The 20,492-nt window shown below is 41.9% G+C and overlaps 1 protein-coding gene across 1 annotated transcript in view; it reads right to left on the bottom strand.

Annotated features, from left to right (window-relative positions):
- The window catches only part of Akap6 (A-kinase anchoring protein 6), a 414,932-nt gene that overhangs the window by 232,064 nt on the left and 162,376 nt on the right, over positions 1-20,492 (bottom strand). Inside the window, exons 3-4 of the mRNA XM_028757469.1 lie at positions 14,631-14,882; positions 5,504-7,267 (exon numbers count right to left, since the gene is read on the bottom strand). Coding sequence (XP_028613302.1) covers positions 5,504-7,267; positions 14,631-14,882 — 2,016 coding nt within the window. The remainder of the gene's footprint in view (positions 1-5,503; positions 7,268-14,630; positions 14,883-20,492) is intronic.

Here is a 20,492-nt window from a genome sequence, read left to right as displayed (position 1 = left end):
TTTATGAGCGGTGACACCCCCAGCTGGCAGCAAGTTCTCAAAAGTGGTGTATATATGTCTCTGAGAACGAAGCACAGCAACAGCTGAGCCATTTAACTATGGCTGAGATACCGTAATCCAGCGTTTGAAGACATTTGTATCTATCTCTGTGGAGAAATGGGCCTGCCTATGAAACACATCTATCAACTTATTACCACTGACTCCAGCTGAGTCACTTTCCAGGACAGTGTTATCCAGAAACCCAGGGTGTGAACAGAAGACCTTGAATTGTATCAAACAAAGCTTATCTAAGTGTCTTCACTGAGGTGATGCCACCTGGTGCTGCCTTCCAGAGCCCTCCTGGGCATTACTCAGATGTTCCAATAGATTCAAGAATTTCCCACTTTCGACAAGTGGCTGTCTAATGAGACAACTTTTCACTAGGGAGAGTTCCCACTGTCCATTTACTAACCCAGAAGAGCATTTGTGGGCTTGATAAATCGAGTTTTATCTAGTCTTATGATTCCTGTCTGAATTCCTTGGCATTTTACTTTCTCTCACAGATCAAGTCCTCTCTATCGAGCGTCTCAGTTGGATTCTAGCCCTTAGAGTTAGCAGCCATGTGACCTGCAGCCCATTTGATCCTCAGATTCTTCATCTGCAAAATGAGACAGGTCTATTTATTTATTTATTTATTTATTTATCTATTTATTTATCTATTTATTTATTTTGCTTTTATACTATTTTAATTACACACATGTATTAAGGTCAGTTCTAGGTTGAGGAACTAGCAATACAACAGATGCGAATAGTCAAGGAACAAGCAAGACAATAAGCACAAATAGTCAAAGAACAAGCAAGGTAATAAGCAAAGTCCTGTGATCACTCCCATGATCACTGTTTCTAAGGGCTTATCAGGATGACCAAAATATCTGAACTGACTTCCCTGTTCTATCCCAAAGTCATTTTCATGCCTAAGGCCTACTTCTTTGTTCTAGCCTAAGATTTAGACTCTTGCCTGAAATTACTTCTTTGTTTGAGCGTAATATCAAATTCCTGCCCGAAACCCACTTCCTTGTCCTTGGTCAATGTCATATTTCTGCCAAGCAGCCCATTTCCTTGTCTTTGGCCAATGTCAGATTCTTGCCAAGCAGCTCCAAAAGCTCTCCACATCTCCCCCTCTTTTATTTTATAAACAAGACTGAGCCTGTCTTAGGTCATTCTGTCAAGAATACCTTCCTTACCCATCATGGAATATGCATTATCAAAAGCAATGCACTTATGTCTTAGGTTGGTGAGGCTCTATGCAGAATCTTACCCGTCCTTGTCTTGCCAGCCTCTTAATTTAATAAGTCTGTCTGGGGGTCCATTTTCAGTTTCGAGGCATGTACTTTGGCTGCCAACATGTTGATGTTTTTAAAGACAAGCTTTCACATGATGTATTCCCAGGATAACAAGGACTAGCATGATCAAGCTATATATGCCATTCTTGATGCTTGACAAAAATGGAAATATTGACCTCAAGCCATGGATAATTTTATCAGCATTATCTGCAGCATCAAAGCTCAGCAGAGCAGCATTCTTTAAATTCATAATCTTACTATGCAAAGTTAAAACATCCAGAGAGGTGATAGAATTATGCCAAATACCCTACAAGTGTCTTTAAACTTTTTCCTAATAATAATGACTATCATTGTAAATTTTAGAAGTAACACAACTCCACTGGTATTTGGCATGACACTCGAGATGGCTCCTTACTCTTAAACTCTGAACCTCCTTCCAACAATTTGAATAGGATAAAGAGCATCAATCTCTTGTTCCAAATGACTATCTAAATCATCTTATATAACATTTTTTTTGCTAAATGGTTAACAAAAGTAGCTGTCTTAACTTCTTGTGTCACAGCAATTGCAGAAGCAGTGGTGCTGGCAATTAATGTAATTAAAGCTGTTATACCAGCAATAATCAAACTCACTACCCTCTTGCTTCTGCTTAAAGCCTGACTCATTTCTTCCAGTATTTGCAAGCTTTCTTTCAGAATACCAAGGTCCTGTGATACTCAGGGCAATAGGACAAAAGCTGGTTAATAGACCCCGTGTAACAGAAATGCCAGGTTTCAACACACTAACACAGTTAGAAAGTATACAGTCAATACAACTTACATTAAATACTGTAGGAGAAACAAAAGTAATTTTAACATGACAATTAAAACAGCCTTAACACATGCACAAAAGCTTGTTTGGGAACCAGATCCTGGGGCAGGTCTTCTATAGTGTTGTTATATAAATTACATGAGAGGACCTACAGCAGAACCTGGCATTTAATTATGCTACTCAGAAATGAGTTTCCCTCTTTCCTCCTCAATCAAGAGCTGAGGCTAGGAACTTGGCTGCAGTGGCAGCCAGACAGGAAGTACTTCATTCTTCACAGGCTACATATTTTTGCCACAACTCTTCAAGTCTATCATTACAAAGCAGAAACATCCACAGGAAAAAAAAAAAAGCATGATTGTGTTCCCATAATACATTACTTTGCAATAGCCTAGGCATGTAACTGAATAGTGGAACACTAGCTTACCATGCAAGAGGCTCTGGGTCCGATTGCTCAGCACCAGCCTAGCATGTAAGAGGTCCTGGGTTTGATTGCTTAGCCTAGCCTAGCATGTAAGAGACCCTGGGTTTGATTGCTCAGTAATTCTAAGAAGAAGTAGAACAAAATACAGTTAGCCAACAGACAGAACAACAGTAGGAATAAACAGGTTCATGCTAGACTTGCCCTTTGGGACACAGCTCATGGACTCACGTTAGTTATGAGTCCAGACATCATGTTAATTTTTAACCTATGTTAAAGTCCATTTGCTTTAGGCACTCCCTTCTCTAATTTCTCCTCATTATTTTTATTCTACTTCATGCATTTATCAGAAAAAAATTAACTGCTTCAGTGGCTTGATTTAGTTGTTTCCTCTTAACTGTATGTTGAAAGCTTATGGAGCAGGGCAGTGGGCACTCTAACCCGAAACTCTCAACCAGTTTACCCATCCCATACATTCTTGATAAGTCATAGGGAGATGGAACAACTCCCCCAAGCTTCATAGAGATATCAGGAAATAACAATAACAAATAACAGCTTCTATTTATGAAGGACAGGATGCAACTTGACTCTTGGTTTTTAAAATATTACTTAACAAATATGTCTGCTCTTGTTTATGTGTGAATCAGAACTTCTAAGAAGATCTAAGCCAGTAAGTAACAACAGTTACCAGAGCTCAAGACAGGGTCCAGGGATGAGAGGGAGAGATAATGGGTATTAAAGTCTATGTTCCTAAACCATGTAAATATGCTGCCTATTAAAAGAATGGGTTTTCAAATGGATGGGGAAAATCCCATGAGGCCTCAACCTCACAAAGAGCTACAGGCAACTGAGTAAGACTGGGAGTGGATGCTCCTCCTCAGGGAGGAGCACACCAATTGGTTGCCCAGTGCCATATATATGTACACACACACACACATAAGAGGTCATCGATTTGAAGTAGATCAGGAAAGAGTATATAGAAGGGTTTGGAGGGAATAACAGATAAAAAAGGAAGTATAATTAAATTATAATCTCAAAAATAAATAAAAATGGGTTTCAAAGGAGCAAAAATAAAAGTACATTACAAAGAAATCTTTCCTATCAATAAAATCAGTGTGAAGACATGATGGTGAGTGATGGGGAATCTGAGGATTCCTGAGAATCTGAGATGCTAGGTACTATATGCAGGTGCTGTCCTGGGGAATTCCATCATGGTCCACTAGTCCCTTCTGTTAACCGGTCGTTAGCATGTCTTCGACCTTCTGCTTTGTGAGGTTCAGATGGACCAGAGGGAATACTAGGGAGGAGTGACAATGGGAAAATGGCCCCAGAAGCTTTGGTGGGTGAGCAAGGCCTAGAATCCTTTGCTTGATTGCATTCACTTCTTTGACAGTATCTCACTTCCTGTTCTTCATCGAAGTAGCCCCTAAAATTGACTCCATATTGGTCCCCACCAAGGCTGCCATAGTTTCTCTAATTGCCAGTCTGGGAGGCATGTACTTATGACTCTGAGACTTTGATCAAGTCGGTAGTGTGGGCTCCAGAGAAGGTTGCCTGGTGTCTCTCAGCCTCTGTCTCCTAGTCTATATTTTTAATCCCCAGTTAATTAACCCTATTTGGAATTATTGTCAGGATTGTGATGAGGACCAGATACATAAATACTTGATGATGGTGACAATTATCTAAAACATAACTCTTACATGTTTATGCTAATTTTATTTTATGGACTTGACTATTCTGTCTATACGCTATAAGGCTATTCTGTCCATACGCACTGTACTGTAACAGTGCCTTGCCTGATAATGTCCGACAACGAGCACACATAAAAAGACAAGAGAAGGTATCTGAGCAGATCCAGGGGTTATAGTGATACACTCTACTAAATCTACATGGCTTTTCCCCTCCCCTGTTGAAATTTCCCTGCAGGAGAAAACTTTCTAACACTGTAACACTAAAAGTAAATGAAGAATCAAAAGATATGGATTTGCAATCCACACTTTTTCCAAGCAAAATTGTCAGTGAGTTGATATGTCTGTTAACCTAATCAGTTTAGCTTAGAAAACTAACTTAGGCTCACCAAGCCTTTGTTTCCATCAGTATAGAAGAAAAATCCATTCTGCAAATAACCCTCCTTGCATAGTGGCTGAATTGGTCTTAAAGATACATCTGGAAGATTTTTACACAGAGTAAAGTACCGTACACATTCTGCAAGGTGTGCACAATTTTATTCCAATGGCAAAAATAGAATGATAAAATTATCTAGATCTATTTCCAACAGAATTTTAGAGAAAATAAATCTTTGTCTGGATGCCTCTTGGAGAATAAAATCATAAGCTATATTATGGAGTGATGGTGTCTGTCTTCAAAGGTCTTGTCACATTCAATAATTCCTTCCAAAAGTACAGATTTACCCCAAATCAAATCTCTTCTCCTAGATCCCCAAGTAGTGCGTGTGAGAGATGCTTAGAAATAAGTCGGAGGTCCCCAAAAGGAAGAGAGGGGGAGAAAGCAAAGATGGCTAATAAGTTGGATGTCCGAGGTCTTTTCAACAGATGCTAGAAAGTGAGAATCACTCCAGGGCTAAGCAAAGAGATTTAGAAATGCTGAAGGTAATGGTGCTATCCCACCCGGTGTGAGCACTGGATGCACATGACATGTGTGTGCCATGTCTGTAAGTTGTTTTCCATCAATGGCCCACTCGTCAGGTACCCTGCTCAGTATGAGTCTTGTCAGCAGAATTCTACAGCAGGCAGTAGAAACAGTGCTGCACTGACAAAGCTCCCGGGTGGATAAACATTCTAGATTTTTTTTTCCCCACATCTTTCTTTGAAGAATTTAAATTTTAATTTAAAATTTAACATATTTGATAAGAGAGTCAGAAGGGGGTGAATACTTCCTCAGCATTATTTTTAAAACTCAGACAAAGAAATCACTAGGTTAAAACTAACCTTACCTCAATTCTTTCCCAGATGGCTTCGTAGTTATCTTGGTGTTGAATGTCTTGCATTAACTTCTGAATTAAAGCTGATTTTGTAGCAGAATGACTCTCATTCTTCTCAGAGGATGAAGGTCTTTCTGATTTCTCATCAATGAACTTTTTCACGCTGGAGAGGGGCATACATAAGTCCTCGTCAGAAAGAATGTCACTCAGGGGCCCAGATTCAATGCTCTCCCCGAGAGATGAGGCTATGTCGCTGGATGAGCTTGGAGACACCGTGCCTAGCCTTGTGTGTTTTTTCTTGATATGGTAGGTCGGATAGATTTCAGAATCTGAGTTCATTTCAGATAGTTCCCAGTCATCGATATCCTGGATAGTCTCTCCTCCGGGTTTCTGGGGTAGAAGCTTGGTTAGATTCTCCAGCTTCAGAGCTAACACCTCTGTCTGTTTAAGGTGAGATGGCAACGCTAGGTATTCATCAGAGCCGTACCAGGCCTCCACCACCTGACCGTTCTGTGTGGCGTGACGTGGAGCAGGTGGGGAGCCTTTTCGGCTTTTGGTTTTTGAAAGAAGAGGATCTGGGGATTTGATGTTGTCTGAGCCAAGAGAGGGCTCACTGCACTGACTGCAAGGGGGCGAATTGGAGGCCTTCGACTGCGCTGGCAATTGTCCACTCCGATTTCTCTGATGGCACACGTCACCTGAGGTTGTAGATGCAGAATCTGTTTCTGGTCTCACGGTGGCTTTGGGAACGCCAGGAGACACTATGCTTGGCACTGCGGAGCTCCTGGTGTTCTTAGATTGCTTTCCTGAACCAGTTTCCCGGTTAGGTATTCTGCACAGAGGCACCTCAGCCATGGTCTTGTGAGGCTTTTTCAGGCGCGGTTTCTCTTTATAACAGTCAGTAAGCCTTCCCAAACTGGAAGAAATTTCTTTAATGTGACTTTTGACTATGTTTTCAATATTGCCGATCCCCACCTTGTGCAAACATTCATAGGACTGGCTGGCAGCAGAAGGGCTGCTGGGGTAGGAAGACTGCAACACAAGGCAGAGCTTTGATCTGTCAGGGGGGTCCACCAGAGAAGGGGTGCTTCTGCTCAGTTCAGGCTTCAGATCAACCACCTGCCCCTTGGCATCACTGCCTTTCCGCTCATTCTTGCGAGTTTCTTTTAGAAAAAGCCCTCTTTTGGGCAACGTGGGCTGTGTGGGTGAGTCCTCGTTATAATTAAAGCAATCGCGGATGGATCTCTTGGGAGTCGTAATTTCACAAGGACCAGGCTGGAGTTTTTTCGCACCCAGCTGTGGAGAGGAAGTAGAGTCTTGTTTTGCTGTCTCTGAAGGGTGTTCAGCAGCAGCATTTGTCAGTGTGTCCCCTAAGGAAGACACTTCCAGTGTTGAGCCCAGCTGCTCTCCAGGTATAGAAGCACCGTCTTCCTCATGTCCACCTTTGTGGTCGTCTGAAAGGGACACTTGAGATGAGTCCTCATTGGCTGCTCCGCAGCCGGAAGGGACAGGCTCGGTAGCCACCGTAAGCAGCCCAACACTTCGGATGAGCTCAGGAAACTCCTTCTCCACCTCGCTGTAGCTCCAAGAGTCAAAGGATTTCGTTTTAGCCTGGCTAGTCGTCATGTCGCCCAGGCCACCAAGCAGGTCCTCACTTGGGCTGTAGTCGGAAAGTTCAAATGCAGTGATGCCGCAATCCAGAGACAAGTAATTCTGAGAACATTTGATAGTTAACTGCCCTGAGTCGTCCACTTCTGTGAGGGAATCAAGCCGGCCCTGAAACACACAATAGTAATGGTTTCAGTGAGTGTAACGTTGAGTAGACGCGTTCCCTGTGAAATCTGGATCGCTTTCAGTCGCTCTGGCCTGACCCGTGGAAAGGCACATAACCAGTTACTACGCTGCTTTCTATACACTGTTTGCCTTTTAAGTATTCAAACTTTAAGGTGGGCCTAGAACCTTTGAGATGGTCGAGATCAACCCCAAACTTCCGGTTCTATCTTTTCTTTAAAAACAGAGTGCATTGATTGTTTCAGAGGCACTTCCCGCTCTGGAGACTGGACTAGGATGCCTGAACATTCTAGAAAACTGCTCTACGAGTCTCTTGACATGCTCTGTCCTAGCTTTCCTCTCACTCCTGCTTGCTTGCTGAGTCATTGGTACAGCCTCGAACGAACTCACACTGCAACAAGCAGGCTTAAGCTCGCTGTGACCCCATGACCTTGTGACTAGCTAAGACTACAGACCTACGTGACAAGGCCTAGTTTCATACGCATTTCTTAACTAAAGCCTTATGTAAAAACCACATTTAGACCATAGTAACATAAGAGTAAAATCCTCATGAATGTCTGTTTTTATTTATGCTATCGCTCCAGAGCCTACCATAGCGGCTAAATCAAGAACTATTGTAAGTAGAGTAATTAAGTATATTAATTCAACAATGCTAAGTCTGTATTCACAGATCATGGGAGTGAACTACTGATTTTTTAAAAATGGAACAGAAACTGCTTGAGACCAGTTTTGCAGTGGCCCCACCTTTTAAAGATATACACAGCCTATGTTTGAAAATGAGAGAATGTTCAAACCTCATCTCCCCCTTCTGCCTAACCTCCTCCACCTCCTGCTCTCGACAGTGCGTTAATTGCTAACTGACCTTCTCCCTTTTTATCTATGATTCCAAGTGAGCTAATATAATTTGAAATTCTTCCATACTAATAATAGCATTATACGGTTTTGTTTTTACTCTTTAATTGTGTAATTGAGGCTTTTGCTTCATTACTAATGCAGTTTGTATATCCTATGACAAACCAGGAGATTTCTAACTGATGCTGTAGGATAAAAATTGAATTCTCTTATCCAAGCTGAATGATAGCCTGGTTGACACCCTTGGCACCTTAAGTAAAGGAGGTGAAATTGATCCTCGGTCTCTTCACAGGGGATCTGGAGTGAGAGCCCTGAACCCAGCCCCCCATCCAGCTGCTAGACCTGTACCCCTTCAGCCAGGTCATCCCAAGACTGAGTCTCCTCATGACTTACACGGGAAGTTCATTTTGTCTCTGGAGTGCTCGTTCTCTTTAGCTATTCCTCCTGTATCTATTTCCAGTCTCAACACTCTTTATTCTACAACGCCCAGATGATATTGTACCAACAATGGTAGTACCTGACGTTTCCTCATCTCAAAGTGGAGGTGTCTGACTCTTGTACTCCTCCATTTAATCCTCACCACTTTCTTCTGAGATCTGCTCTACCGTCCTAATTTAAATTACAGCAGAAGGAAGAAAATAAGTCACTGTGACTTCATGACATAGGGCCAGCCTAGGGCTTCGATGAGCCTGCTCACCTGAAGCCTTGAATAGTGCTTTAAAAACTGCCGTGCCTGCTTCTCTAGTTTGTGTTTTATTCGGCCAGCACAGGGACCTCTACAAGTTGCAAATCTATACTGTTACTTCTCTGCTTGAAATCTTTGGTAGCTTCCTCTGACTGTCAGATTAAAAACCCAACACTGCCAGGTGTGGGGTGCCTCCCCCCCAACCCCCACCAAACTCCCAACTGTTTGAAGGTTTCTCTTGTGTCACTTTCCCTTTCCTGGTGGCATCCAGCCACACTGTCTCCTTTTCAGTTTCTGAAAACACCAGGTTCCCTCCTGCCTCGGAGCTTTGTGTTTCCTATCTTGAAACCTTTCTACATTTTTTTCTCAACTATTGGACTCTTCTATCCCTTAGACATTAGCCAAAGTTTTTACTTCTTCAAGAGGTTAGACTCTCATCTCAGTCAGAATCATTCACAGAATGCTCTCAAATCTACACCACCTCCCCTTGAACTATATCTCACTGGGGAATAGTAACTAATACTGTGATATTCATCTAACTTATCTCTCCTTTGTATGTAAGTATCATAAGAGTATTAGTCATACAGAAAATGTATGGTCTGACCCTGAGTATTTAGAGATAACTGTAGAGTAAGTACTCAAGGATACATCTATTGAATGAATGAATGAATGAATGAATGAATGAATGAATGAATGAATGGTGGTATCTGTAGTCTCTCTCTCTCTGCCTGTGTGTCACTTCCTCCTCTGAGTGTGTACTTTGACTTGACACAAATGGTAAGACTCACCAAGTTTCAGAGTCACGCCCTTGCTCTGACACTAATCGGCTCTGTGACCACAGGTCAGCAGCTGGATGTTGTCAACCCTGGTTTCCTCCACCTAGCAACTGGAAATGATGAGTGGGAAGATGGCTCAGTATATAAATATGCTTGCCACCAAGGCTGACGATTCCAGTGTGAACCCCAGAACACACATGGAAGAAGGAGAAAGCCAAATCCTGAAAGTAGTCCTCTGACCTCCACATGCACGCTATCACATATGCAAACACGCACAAGAATACACACACACACACACACATACATTTAAAGGAAAAGAAGTGATAATCCATGCCACAAAGATGTTGAAAGGCTTGGAAGGGATAAAATACGTAAGACAAGTGTCTGCCACATGGGTACCTGCTCAGTGGATGCTCACTCTTGTGGCTTGCTGTATTATTACCTTTTGGCAATGGTGTATACTGAGAAAGGCATAGGCTGCCTCTAACACCAATGTGCCCTGAGGAGAGATGAAGACTAACCTACAACCTCAGTGAAAAATGAGCTAAGTGTATTTGTGTGACTTCAAGTCTTCACGCACTGGAATGTCTCATTCAATGACAAAGTCAGAACCTAAAACCACCCAGGGATGAGTGAGACAAGCTTGCAGTTGTTAAGAGAATAATAGTGTGATTCCCAATCTAAAAGTAGCTTTTTTTTAAGTACTTGATTTAGTCGATCATTACTTAGGAGCTTCTCCTTTATGAAGATACTATTTATTATTCACACATAAGAGTTTAACTGAAGTTACCCCACACAGAAAATAATGCTCCTCCCAGGAACTACAGGATGCTAAATCACAGACCCAGTGCTAGATGCAGGATGCCCCTATCAAGTTGTTGGTCAGAGGAGTCCTGGAGACCCGAACACAATACAAACGGGACATCGATATCACCCCCTTTCTGAGGTTCAGGGACAGTTGCTGGAGAGAAGGGCAAAAAGATTGTAAGAGCCAGCAGTCAGGGAAGACTGAAGGGAAATGTCATTTTACAGAGATGACAGGAACACTGCACTCGTGAGCTCACAGCAGCGGTGGAGACAGCACAACATCTGCACTGGAGCAGGGACTACTCCAGCAAGGCTCACATCTGGCTGAGAAGCTACTGACAGGCGATGGCTTCTGGGAAAGAAAAACAATCACTTTTCTTTAAGGGTATGGCCCCAGTAGATTGAGCATGCTCAAGCAGATGGCCCCACATCCTGGAGGATTTATGCAGCACGAATTGGACTCAGTGGATTTTTTTTTTTTAAAGAGAGAGGGGAGTGGCAAGAAGTTGAAGGGAGTAAGGTAGAGGATGTGACTGTGGTAGGAATTGGGGGGGAAATAAGAGTTAAATATGATCAAAATGCATTGTATGAAATTATCAAAGAATAAAACTGATAGCTTATTTAAAAGCCATTATAAATGATGGGTTATATACTTAAACCATCCCCTAAGACCTTTTAAGTTAGCAATTAGTAGAAATTTACAATATTTCTATTGTTTTTAATCATAATATTGTTCTTATCATAATTACTGTCCTACTTCCGTGGGGTTTAAAACATACTAAAGAAAGGTATTATTATAATCAATTAGTTTTAGAGTTCAGGCAATAGCTAGATGTTGGAAGAGTCAGCTACTTGCCTTTTCACAAACAGAAAGGGCCGGGGTATATTTAGTCTCCAAACTCTTGAACAGTGGATGCTCACTAAACATTGGGCATCTTTATTAGCACTGTATGTCAGGTGAATAAATGACTGCATCTCAGAGAATAGAGTATGGCTGGTCTTTGTAAAACTTTAGGGAGCTCTAGTTACTGTTTTGATTTGTAAAAACCCATACTCAAAAGCATTCACATTACAGCTATTGTATTTTTAAATACGGATAAACTCAATCCCTTATGAGTGGTCTTTACCACTGGCGACTCTAGTTCTGAGTACTATCCAGAGAGCAGCCAGAAAGATCAGCTGTGACAAGGGAAAGCAAAGCAAACTTCATTCTGATGGATGATGGGAAAATACACCAAAACCTTTCAGCATCATTTGACAACCTAAGTCTTACAGGTTTTCATTGTCTGTAGACTGAAATTATAGATCAAATAATCACTATGATTAACTCGCAATTCGCCAACCAAAAGTAATATCCCCTTGTTCTACACCTAAAGCAATGGCTGTCCGCTCTGTTTTAAAGTGTTTAATTTAGTTCTTCAGATATTTATGTACAGTAATATCTGTATATACATGTCAGGTACAATCGCAGGAGATACAGAATAATGACAGTGTGAGGCTGGTTCTTATGCAGCTCACAGTCTAGCACTGCTTTGTCCTGAGAGACACTACTAGCTGGTGACAAGGGCCAGTGCAGGAATACACAACATGTCGTGCCGTGGATGTTCTAGAAGGATCCCCATAGAGAAGGGAGCATTTATGTTATTTTTATGTTATGCTTCTGTATGTTAAAATCTATCAGTCAGTATGTATGTGAATTTACCTCTTCTCACCCAGTCCTCTCACCCAGAAGATGGACACAATGACAAGAGCTCCAAGGTGAGATGAAGATAACAGCCCCACCCTGCCTACCGTCTAAGATCACGTGATGATAACAAAACTCTGAGGGTGACTGCTAATGTTTACTCGCCGTGCCTTATACATACTAGAAAACCAATAAAAACTTACAGAGTGTGGAAGAGAAAGAAGAAAGGAAGGGAAACAAGGAGGACTTATTAAATTAAAAACTGGTTTGGTTTATTTAGTTTAACTATTCCTGGGCTTGTATATTTAAGCAGCCACTTAACTTTTCTTTAGTTCTATTTTCTTATCTATAAAATAAAATGATTGACCCCTTGTCTTCCTTGCTAAATGAGGCAAATGGCCAAGTGCCCGGAGTACAGAACATTTTGGTGTGGCTCATTGTACATTTTGAGATTTGCTTCAAAGTACTTTTTCTTTTCTAATGCATTTATTTGGTTGCTTGGTTTGCTTTATCTTAGTAATGTTCCCACCATTTTGTTTATTTTATATGGTCTGCTCAATATTCAAATAAAGAATAAAACTCATATATTTTGTGTTGTCAAGGAGAAAAACAATTAGAACTCACCACTATCTCGTGTTTCAATCTCACTCTTTTCTGTGGCTCTGAAATGCAAACAAATTCTGAAAAAATGAATCCACTGGGCGGGCATCTGCTGTTCTAGTTTACCAGTATTTCATCTTAGTTTGTAAAGTTTTTCGATTTCATTTTCATTCTGCAAATCTTCCACCACTAGATGTATTCTGAGAATTTTATCTGAATGTCCTGCTCTTTTCCCAGTTCTGGTGTGCAGGGAAAAACAAAGCTAAGCCCCTGTCAGCTCTCCCTGAGTAGCACTACAGTCACAGACAAGTGAGATCAGAAAGGGTTTGCAAAGGATCAGAGCAGGCAGAGCCTGATTCATAGAAGATACCACAAAGCAGTGGCTGGACGGGCACTGTTCCTCTATCCTTCTTCACACCGTGTATTTTTGTCTCTCTTCAATAAACTAGCCTCAAAAATAAAAATGTACCGAACTGCTTCAAACTAAATTTATAAATAATTTTTAGGTCTTTTTGTAAGAATCCAAATGGATACTACATAATGTAAACTTATGGCATTGTCAGAGAAAAATTAGGTATTATCAAATAGCTGCTGGCCTTTCCCCATTTGTTGTTTCCATTTTGTGCATGTTTTAAGTTCAAACGCAAATATAATCCATACAGTGATAGGAAAAGTCCCAGAATACTGACTGGGAATCAACTAACTTAATTTCCATGTCCCTTGCAGCAGCAGACAAGGGCAGATCTGAAGAAAGATCCCTTTAGAATGGAGACAAGTCTCGGATTTCCATCAGCATGTATGCTCAGAGGTAGTAGATTTATAGGAACAGTGGTCATCTGGAACCTGTAGTCTCTCATAACCATGAAAGTCACACCGAGAACCTCTGGGGCTTGGGGAACAATGGCATCTGGAAGCCAGCATGGCCCCCAGTCTCACCCCACGGTCCCAGTCACAACAGCAAGGAATGTTAACTGCAAGCAGAGCTTGGAGGAGAGCAAAGCAGATCTTGATGCTCATAGTCTTCTAAACCCCACACAGACTGTCTACAATGGCGTCTTTACTTCAAATAAACAAAAATCAGTAAGACTACATCGTTTATAAAAATAGGCACAGATTTGTTTTGTGGTGTTGATAGTTAAACAGTAATTGAAACACTAATAAATAAGCGAATTCTACAACACTCATTAAAAAGCTCCGTCATCCCACACATACAAGAGCTTTATAAATTTGAAGAACATGTGTTCTGAAAAGTAATAGCAAGGAACTGAACTAAGTATAAAAAGCTGTGGAACTATGAAGACAAATGCCATGTTAGCAGTCCAAGGCTTCTTTCTCTGACGTCCTGCTGCATTTTGTAGACATATCACAGTTTGGCCTTAGCCTCTCTCCATTTCTCTCTACCCACTACTAGATTTAAATCTCCTCACAACAGAAGTGATGGGTTTTCAGAGATAGCAGGTATTTTATGTGTATGAGTGTTTTGCCTGAGTGGATGTCTGGATACTACATGCATGCCTGTACCCACTGGGGCCAGAAGAGCGGTCCAGGAACTGGAGTTACAGGTAACTGTGAGCTTCCATGAGACGGTTGGAAAGTGAAACTTCCTCTGGAAAAGCAGTCAGTGTTCTTAACTGCTGAGCCATCTTTCTACCCACTAGAAATGCTGTTTTGATCATGTTCCTAGTACCTGAACATAGTGTTAAACAAATACGTTTTAAATAATTGTGGAAGAGACAGGAAGTCAGGGAGTGCTAACATCTATGGATGACATCTATCCAAACTTATGTCAAAAGCCCCCTTCATACTCAAATGGTTAGTTTCTAGTCACTCCGCCCAGATCCTGCTTACTTCCCTACAAAACATCATCCTCACATCTCTAAACTGAAAACGTTTTTCGAATGGAAACACCTGACAAAGCACAACTTGCTGCGAAAGGCCACTCACCTCCTTTGTTTCTTCAGAGAACGCTTGCAGAATGTCAGTCTGCCTGGTGTAGTTGCCATTGGCGTCCTGCAGACCTTGTAGGATGCGCTCCCGGAGGACCAGTACGGATACACGGAGCTGATGCCAGAGCAGCTGTACTGCGTGGATGTCTACGATGACGTTAACCGAGTAGGACAGCAGCTTTAGGGAGAACTCCGTCTCAAGGAGGGCATGGATCTGCTCCACGTGGTCAGAAATATCCTCACAAATGTCCTGCAGCAGAGAAAGGCAAGTATGTGAGGGCAAATGTGGGGGCAACTTAGTCTTATGCTGGGGAGGAAGGGTTACGAAAGGTCACTCGCCAAGCACAAGGGCAGCCGCGGTGTTTTAGACATCTGGCTTCATTTGTTGTATTACACCATTGCAGCTATATTACTGAATACTGGCCCGTTTATATATACAGAAAGGGTGGGTTCTTTCAAACCACAAAAATTGTTCCTGTTTCTTGGGGTGTTTTAACTAATAGCTCAGCTAAGGAAGTCCATTCTGACTCTTGATTTTTACTCATTTGGGTTCTAGAGAAGGACCCGGCAGCTGCTTTATCTGACAGTGGTCAGCTATACTGGGCACACCACATCTCAGAAAAGACACATCAGTCAGATGTCTAGGCACAGAAAAAGGCTAGACTTATTTCACAGGAATCCCCAGCCATTCTAAATTAGCTCTGGAATTGTCAGCGTAAGGAGCAATGGTCACTCTCCAGAAAAAATGACACGGGTAAGAATCTAAATTTCCAACTCTGATGTCAAGAAGAATTACTTCTGAGACACAAAGAACCAAAAATGTTAAACAAAACATCACTAACTCAATTGTAAACCTCCCTCACACATCCTATTAGGAGGGTAGATTCTCTATCTGACCTGACAGTTGCTTCACAAGTTCTCAGTGTCCGTGGCTATCAGCAGACAGACATGTGAAACCCATGAACGATCATTTATTTACTTGGTCACTTTAAGAGGTTGTTAATCAAAATGATAGCTATGTGACATACAAGTGTTCTGTCTGTCATGTTTTGCTGTATCACTGATTATTAAAATTCGGAAGTTTAATTAAGGTAAAAAATTCAGGGAACCATTCGAGTTCTGAGCACTGCTATCAGTGTCAAAACTTTCTACACCGGGAAGATAACCTTCTGATTTCATGTATATGTATATGTATATGTATATGTATATGTATATGTATATGTATATGTATATGTATATGTATATGTATATGTATATGTATATGTATATGTATATGTATATGTATATGTATGTATATATGTATATATATGTATATATATGATGTATATGATGTATATGATGTATATGATGTATATGATGTATATGTATATGAGTTGGATTTTTTTAAAGGAACTTAAACTATATTACAGTGACAGATGCATATGGTTCACGTTTCCCCCACTCCATACCAACCATACCGCCATCTTAAGTCACACTCACGTTCATTCTGATACACCTCAGACTCCCTTTATTTTGTAACATCTAGGCCTCCAGCCTGTTCCACTGACGCATCTCTGCCACAGCTCTATTCTGAACCCTGTCATCGCTCCAACTGTGAAACAGCAGTAGGTCTCTCAGGCCACCACCTCCTCTTTTTCCAGATTTTAACTCCCATTTCAGATATTCTTCCACCCCCACAGGCTCCAGCCCCTCCCGCTCTTCTCTCCTAGCCCAGTGGCTGTGGCTAACATGCCAGCCCCTCTTGACAGTATTCCCAACTGTGGGGAAAATTTAAAAGCCGCCTCTGCCATGTGGCCCCAGAGGGGCTTCCACCGCTGTGGCAGGTCCCACATTCCGGAGGAATCTTATGGTTCCAGCGGCCTGGGGGCCTTGGCGGTGACAGGCCCCAGTAACACGAGGAAGTCCTTGGTTCCAAAAAGGTTTATTGTCATGGCGGATGATAGATGGATCTAGGCGTACCCCCCAGAACTCAGGGCAGTCCCGAGTTATATAGGGAGGGAGAAAGGGGGAGGATCTGGGGGAGGAATGTTTAATTTGCTCTGTCCTCTGGCCTTTATTAGTATGTAAATCTCTAGGGCCTGAGGCCTATAGCCTGGCCTATGTAATTCTATGGAGACCATGACTGCTTTTCAGGATTCTGGGTTCTGGGGGGCGCCAAACTCCTGCCAGTTCTCACGCAGAATCCCACCCAGGGTCTACAGAGTCTCTCGGGGTTCTAGGCACCTGCTCCACCACGACCTAGGATACCCTTACGCAGTCCCACACCCAACCTCCCATACTCCTGGTTTTTATTTATTCGCCTCTCTCTGTCTCCTTGAGCCTATAGATGCAGAACACTTCAAATATCCGGAAGAGAAAATGGCTCTGTTACCAGCCTAGATAATACAATTATCGTCCTCTGAATGTCCCACCACTGTCATCTCAAGTGCTGTTTGCTTATATGTGTAAAGCTAAATGGATGCCAGTGAGTGCTTGCCTACTGTGCAGTTATCACCTGCTGAAGGGAACTCTAAGCCAGCTAGACAAGGCACCATGTTGACACGCTGTACTGGCTGGTTTTGTGTGTCAACTTGACACAAGTTGGAGTTATCACAGGGAAAGGAGCTTCCCTTGAGGAAATGCCTCCATGAGATCCAGCTCTAAGGCATTTTCTCAATTAGTGATCAAGGGTGGGAGGGCCCATTGTGGGTGACGCCATTCCTAGGCTAGTAGTCCTGGGTTCTGTAAGAAAGCAAGCTGAGCAAGCCAGGGAAGCAAGCCGGTAAGCAGCATTCCTCCATGGCCTCTGCATCAGGTTCCTGCCCTGTGTGAATTCCTGTCCTGACTTCCTTTGGTGATCAACAGCAATGTGGACATGTAAAAGCTGAATAAGCCTTTTCTTCCCCAACTTGCTTCTTGGTCATGATGTTTTGTGCAGCAATACAAACCCTGACTAAGACACATGCCAAAGGCCTTTGGTTTCATTACAATATCGTTATAATCATATAAACCACACCCATCATGTTGATATCTGGCTGTGCTCTGCTCTATTACTCCAAAATATGTAATATAACATTTTTAGACTGTGCTTTGCCCTAGGTGACTCCAATGTGCAATCAACATTTGGCTCTATTTTGAGTGAAAATGCAGGATGACTCTGCACCTTGTACACGCAAACACCACACCACCCATTCAGCAGGTCCCACAAAGCACAGACCAAATCCTAAAAGCAAGAAGATACCAACCATAAACTTAGCAATGTATACTGGGACCATATGAGTATGTAGGTCTATTAAAATCATATCAGAAAAACCAGACTAATAAAGATTACAACACCCTTCTCTGGAGCCCCTAAAGAAGAGCCCCTAACACTGCTGTGGCTATGGTCTCCACCAACCTGTCTTCTGACTCCTTCCTGTGAGCATGAAAAGACCAATAGCTAGAGAACTCCTGAGTGCCTGGGGTTTCAGTTTAGCTTGGTCCCTACTGCTGATGACCAGCTTAAACTTCCATGGTCAGTCCATCTGTTTCACGCCACCACCTCTGTGGCATGCATGTACCTCACCTTGCACGGCATCCTGTACCTCATCTTGACTCAATCCTGAGTCCTGGCCTAACTCTGCAACCCTGGCTTGCCTCTGTAGTGTCATCTAACACCCCCACGTCGGCCTGCACAGTGACTCCTTACATGTCTCTTCCTTCTTTCCTCCTCTGCCTTCTTCCTCCGAAGGACTTGAACTCTGCTGTAGCTTCTGCAATCCTTTTGTAGCCATTGCGTAACTACACATAGACATAATTATTATGTCATATATACCGTGTGATCTAAAAGTATTTGTAATTAAGATCCTGATAAAAGAACCTATGCTTGCCAATGGCCAGCTATCAAAGAAAACCGGGAATACTTGGTAAATTTCAGCCAATGGCGTAGCCAGTTTGGTATTATTCAGTGAATTCTGACATAGAGATACACAAACATGTCTGTCTGATTTCTGATACAGTGCACCCATGACGCACCAGCACTGTGCCAGACTTGACCAAGTCCAAATTAGGTAAGAAAAGAGAAGGCATCTTGGCTCCCGTAACCCTTCGCCCTTCATGAGAGCACTAATATCAACACACATATCACACTTCATAACTCATAATTCACTTCTAGAAAACTCCAAACCCCACACTTGCTCCAGAATAAGGAGTTTTTAAACCACTAGTTCCCCATCCAATTTGTTGGTCAGAGAACAGTTTCCTGGCTTTCCCAGTGTTTGGTTATTTGCAAATAGTATCTAGTAGAAAAAAAAAAAAAGAACCTACAGACTCATTCAGCAATAGCTTGAATAATCCCTGTGCCACTTGCTCAGAATAGACGAATAGGAATTTCTCACCCATTCCCAGCACCCAGCACAATAGGTTATATATAGCTATGGTACCACATGCCAAAATCCATGCCACCCATTCCTTTGACACATGACTTGACTCCTTCATAGTGAATGTAGGAATGTAGTCAGCCAGGTGATGGGTCAAGATTCCAAGGCAACTATCCAGGAGAAATAATTCTTAAAGGGGCACCAAACATTGCTGGTGCCAGTCAAGATATGCCTCCTGCATATCTAGAAAAGGAAAGGAAGTTGGTACAGTTCCCAAAGAAGCTGATGAACTCTGAAGGGGAAAAGAAATCACCTTCCCCTCAAGCGCCCACCTCCCTCTGATGAATATTCTTGCAATGTGCACATGTAGTAACCCTTATTAAAGTTCTAAAACGAAATAATGCATGGCATGATGAAACTTCCTGGAATCTATAAGTTGTTTCATGCTTTCTTATATTTTTGGTTGTGAGCCTAGTCTTTAATGGCTGAGCCATCTCTCCATCCCTGTTTCATGTTTTCTATTCTACCATTAGTTGCTTAGCCTGACCAAAACCATATGAACACAGAGACTGTAGAATAAAAGGCTGTGCGTGTGTTTGTACATTCAAGTATGTGTGCATGTGTGCATTTGCATGTGCATGTATGTGTATGTACCCACTTTCCCAAACTTGGACTTTGTTATGAGCACCTGATCAAACATTTGATTAGAGAAAAATAAGTACACATTCTGAACTGTGTGCTCTCTAGTGATATAAAAATGTGCTTTCCTCTGTTACTCTGCGTAAATATTAAACAACTATTTATGGAATAACTAGTTTAGAGATCTAATACTTAGCTTCTTAACAATTGCCTGTTTGTTGGAAATTTATATGAAAGAAGCTGAAGACTGTGGGTAACCTGCTAATTTAATGCAATCCAATCTAGGAATTAGAGACTTAATAAAGTAATTAGTTGAATGGCCGCCTCCCTGCAGGAACTGTTTGTAATTTAAAAGCTCCAGGAGAACTGACCTGTTGGAGGCCCTGTTAGGTACTTCATTAACACGGTGAGTTGGAAGCACAGTCTGGGGCACTTGGCCAGCCTAACTGACATATGTAGGAAATGAGTCTGGACTCTACTGCTAGTGTGACTGCAGCAGACGGCAACTAGAAACTGGTTTCAGTTCTCACGACTGAACCTCTTGGTAGACACACATCTGCTACCCAGAGGAAACCAAATAGGAAATAAGAAAATCCTTTTTTAGAAATATAAACAATCCCTTCGTAATCAGATTTTTATCTATCTATGCACTCATCCATCTTAAGAACATATACACAAAATATTTTTTATCTGCCACTGAGAGTATTAATGGGAGACACAATATTTCATGCCACAGGTAGAATTTTTAAATGCTTAGCATGACCATGATTAAGCTCAGATAGGAGTTAAAATTCATGGGGGGGGGTGTATAATAACCCAATGAATACTGTTTTTTTGTTGGTTTGGTTTGGTTTGGTTTGGTTTGGTTTGGTTTGGTTTGGTTT

Source organism: Grammomys surdaster, unplaced genomic scaffold, assembly GCF_004785775.1.
Source record: "Grammomys surdaster isolate TR1022 unplaced genomic scaffold, NIH_TR_1.0 126163, whole genome shotgun sequence".
In the NCBI taxonomy this organism is placed as follows: Eukaryota; Metazoa; Chordata; class Mammalia; order Rodentia; family Muridae; genus Grammomys; species Grammomys surdaster.
Note: the sequence above shows the minus strand (reverse complement) of the source record. Positions and strands in the feature narration are given on the sequence as shown.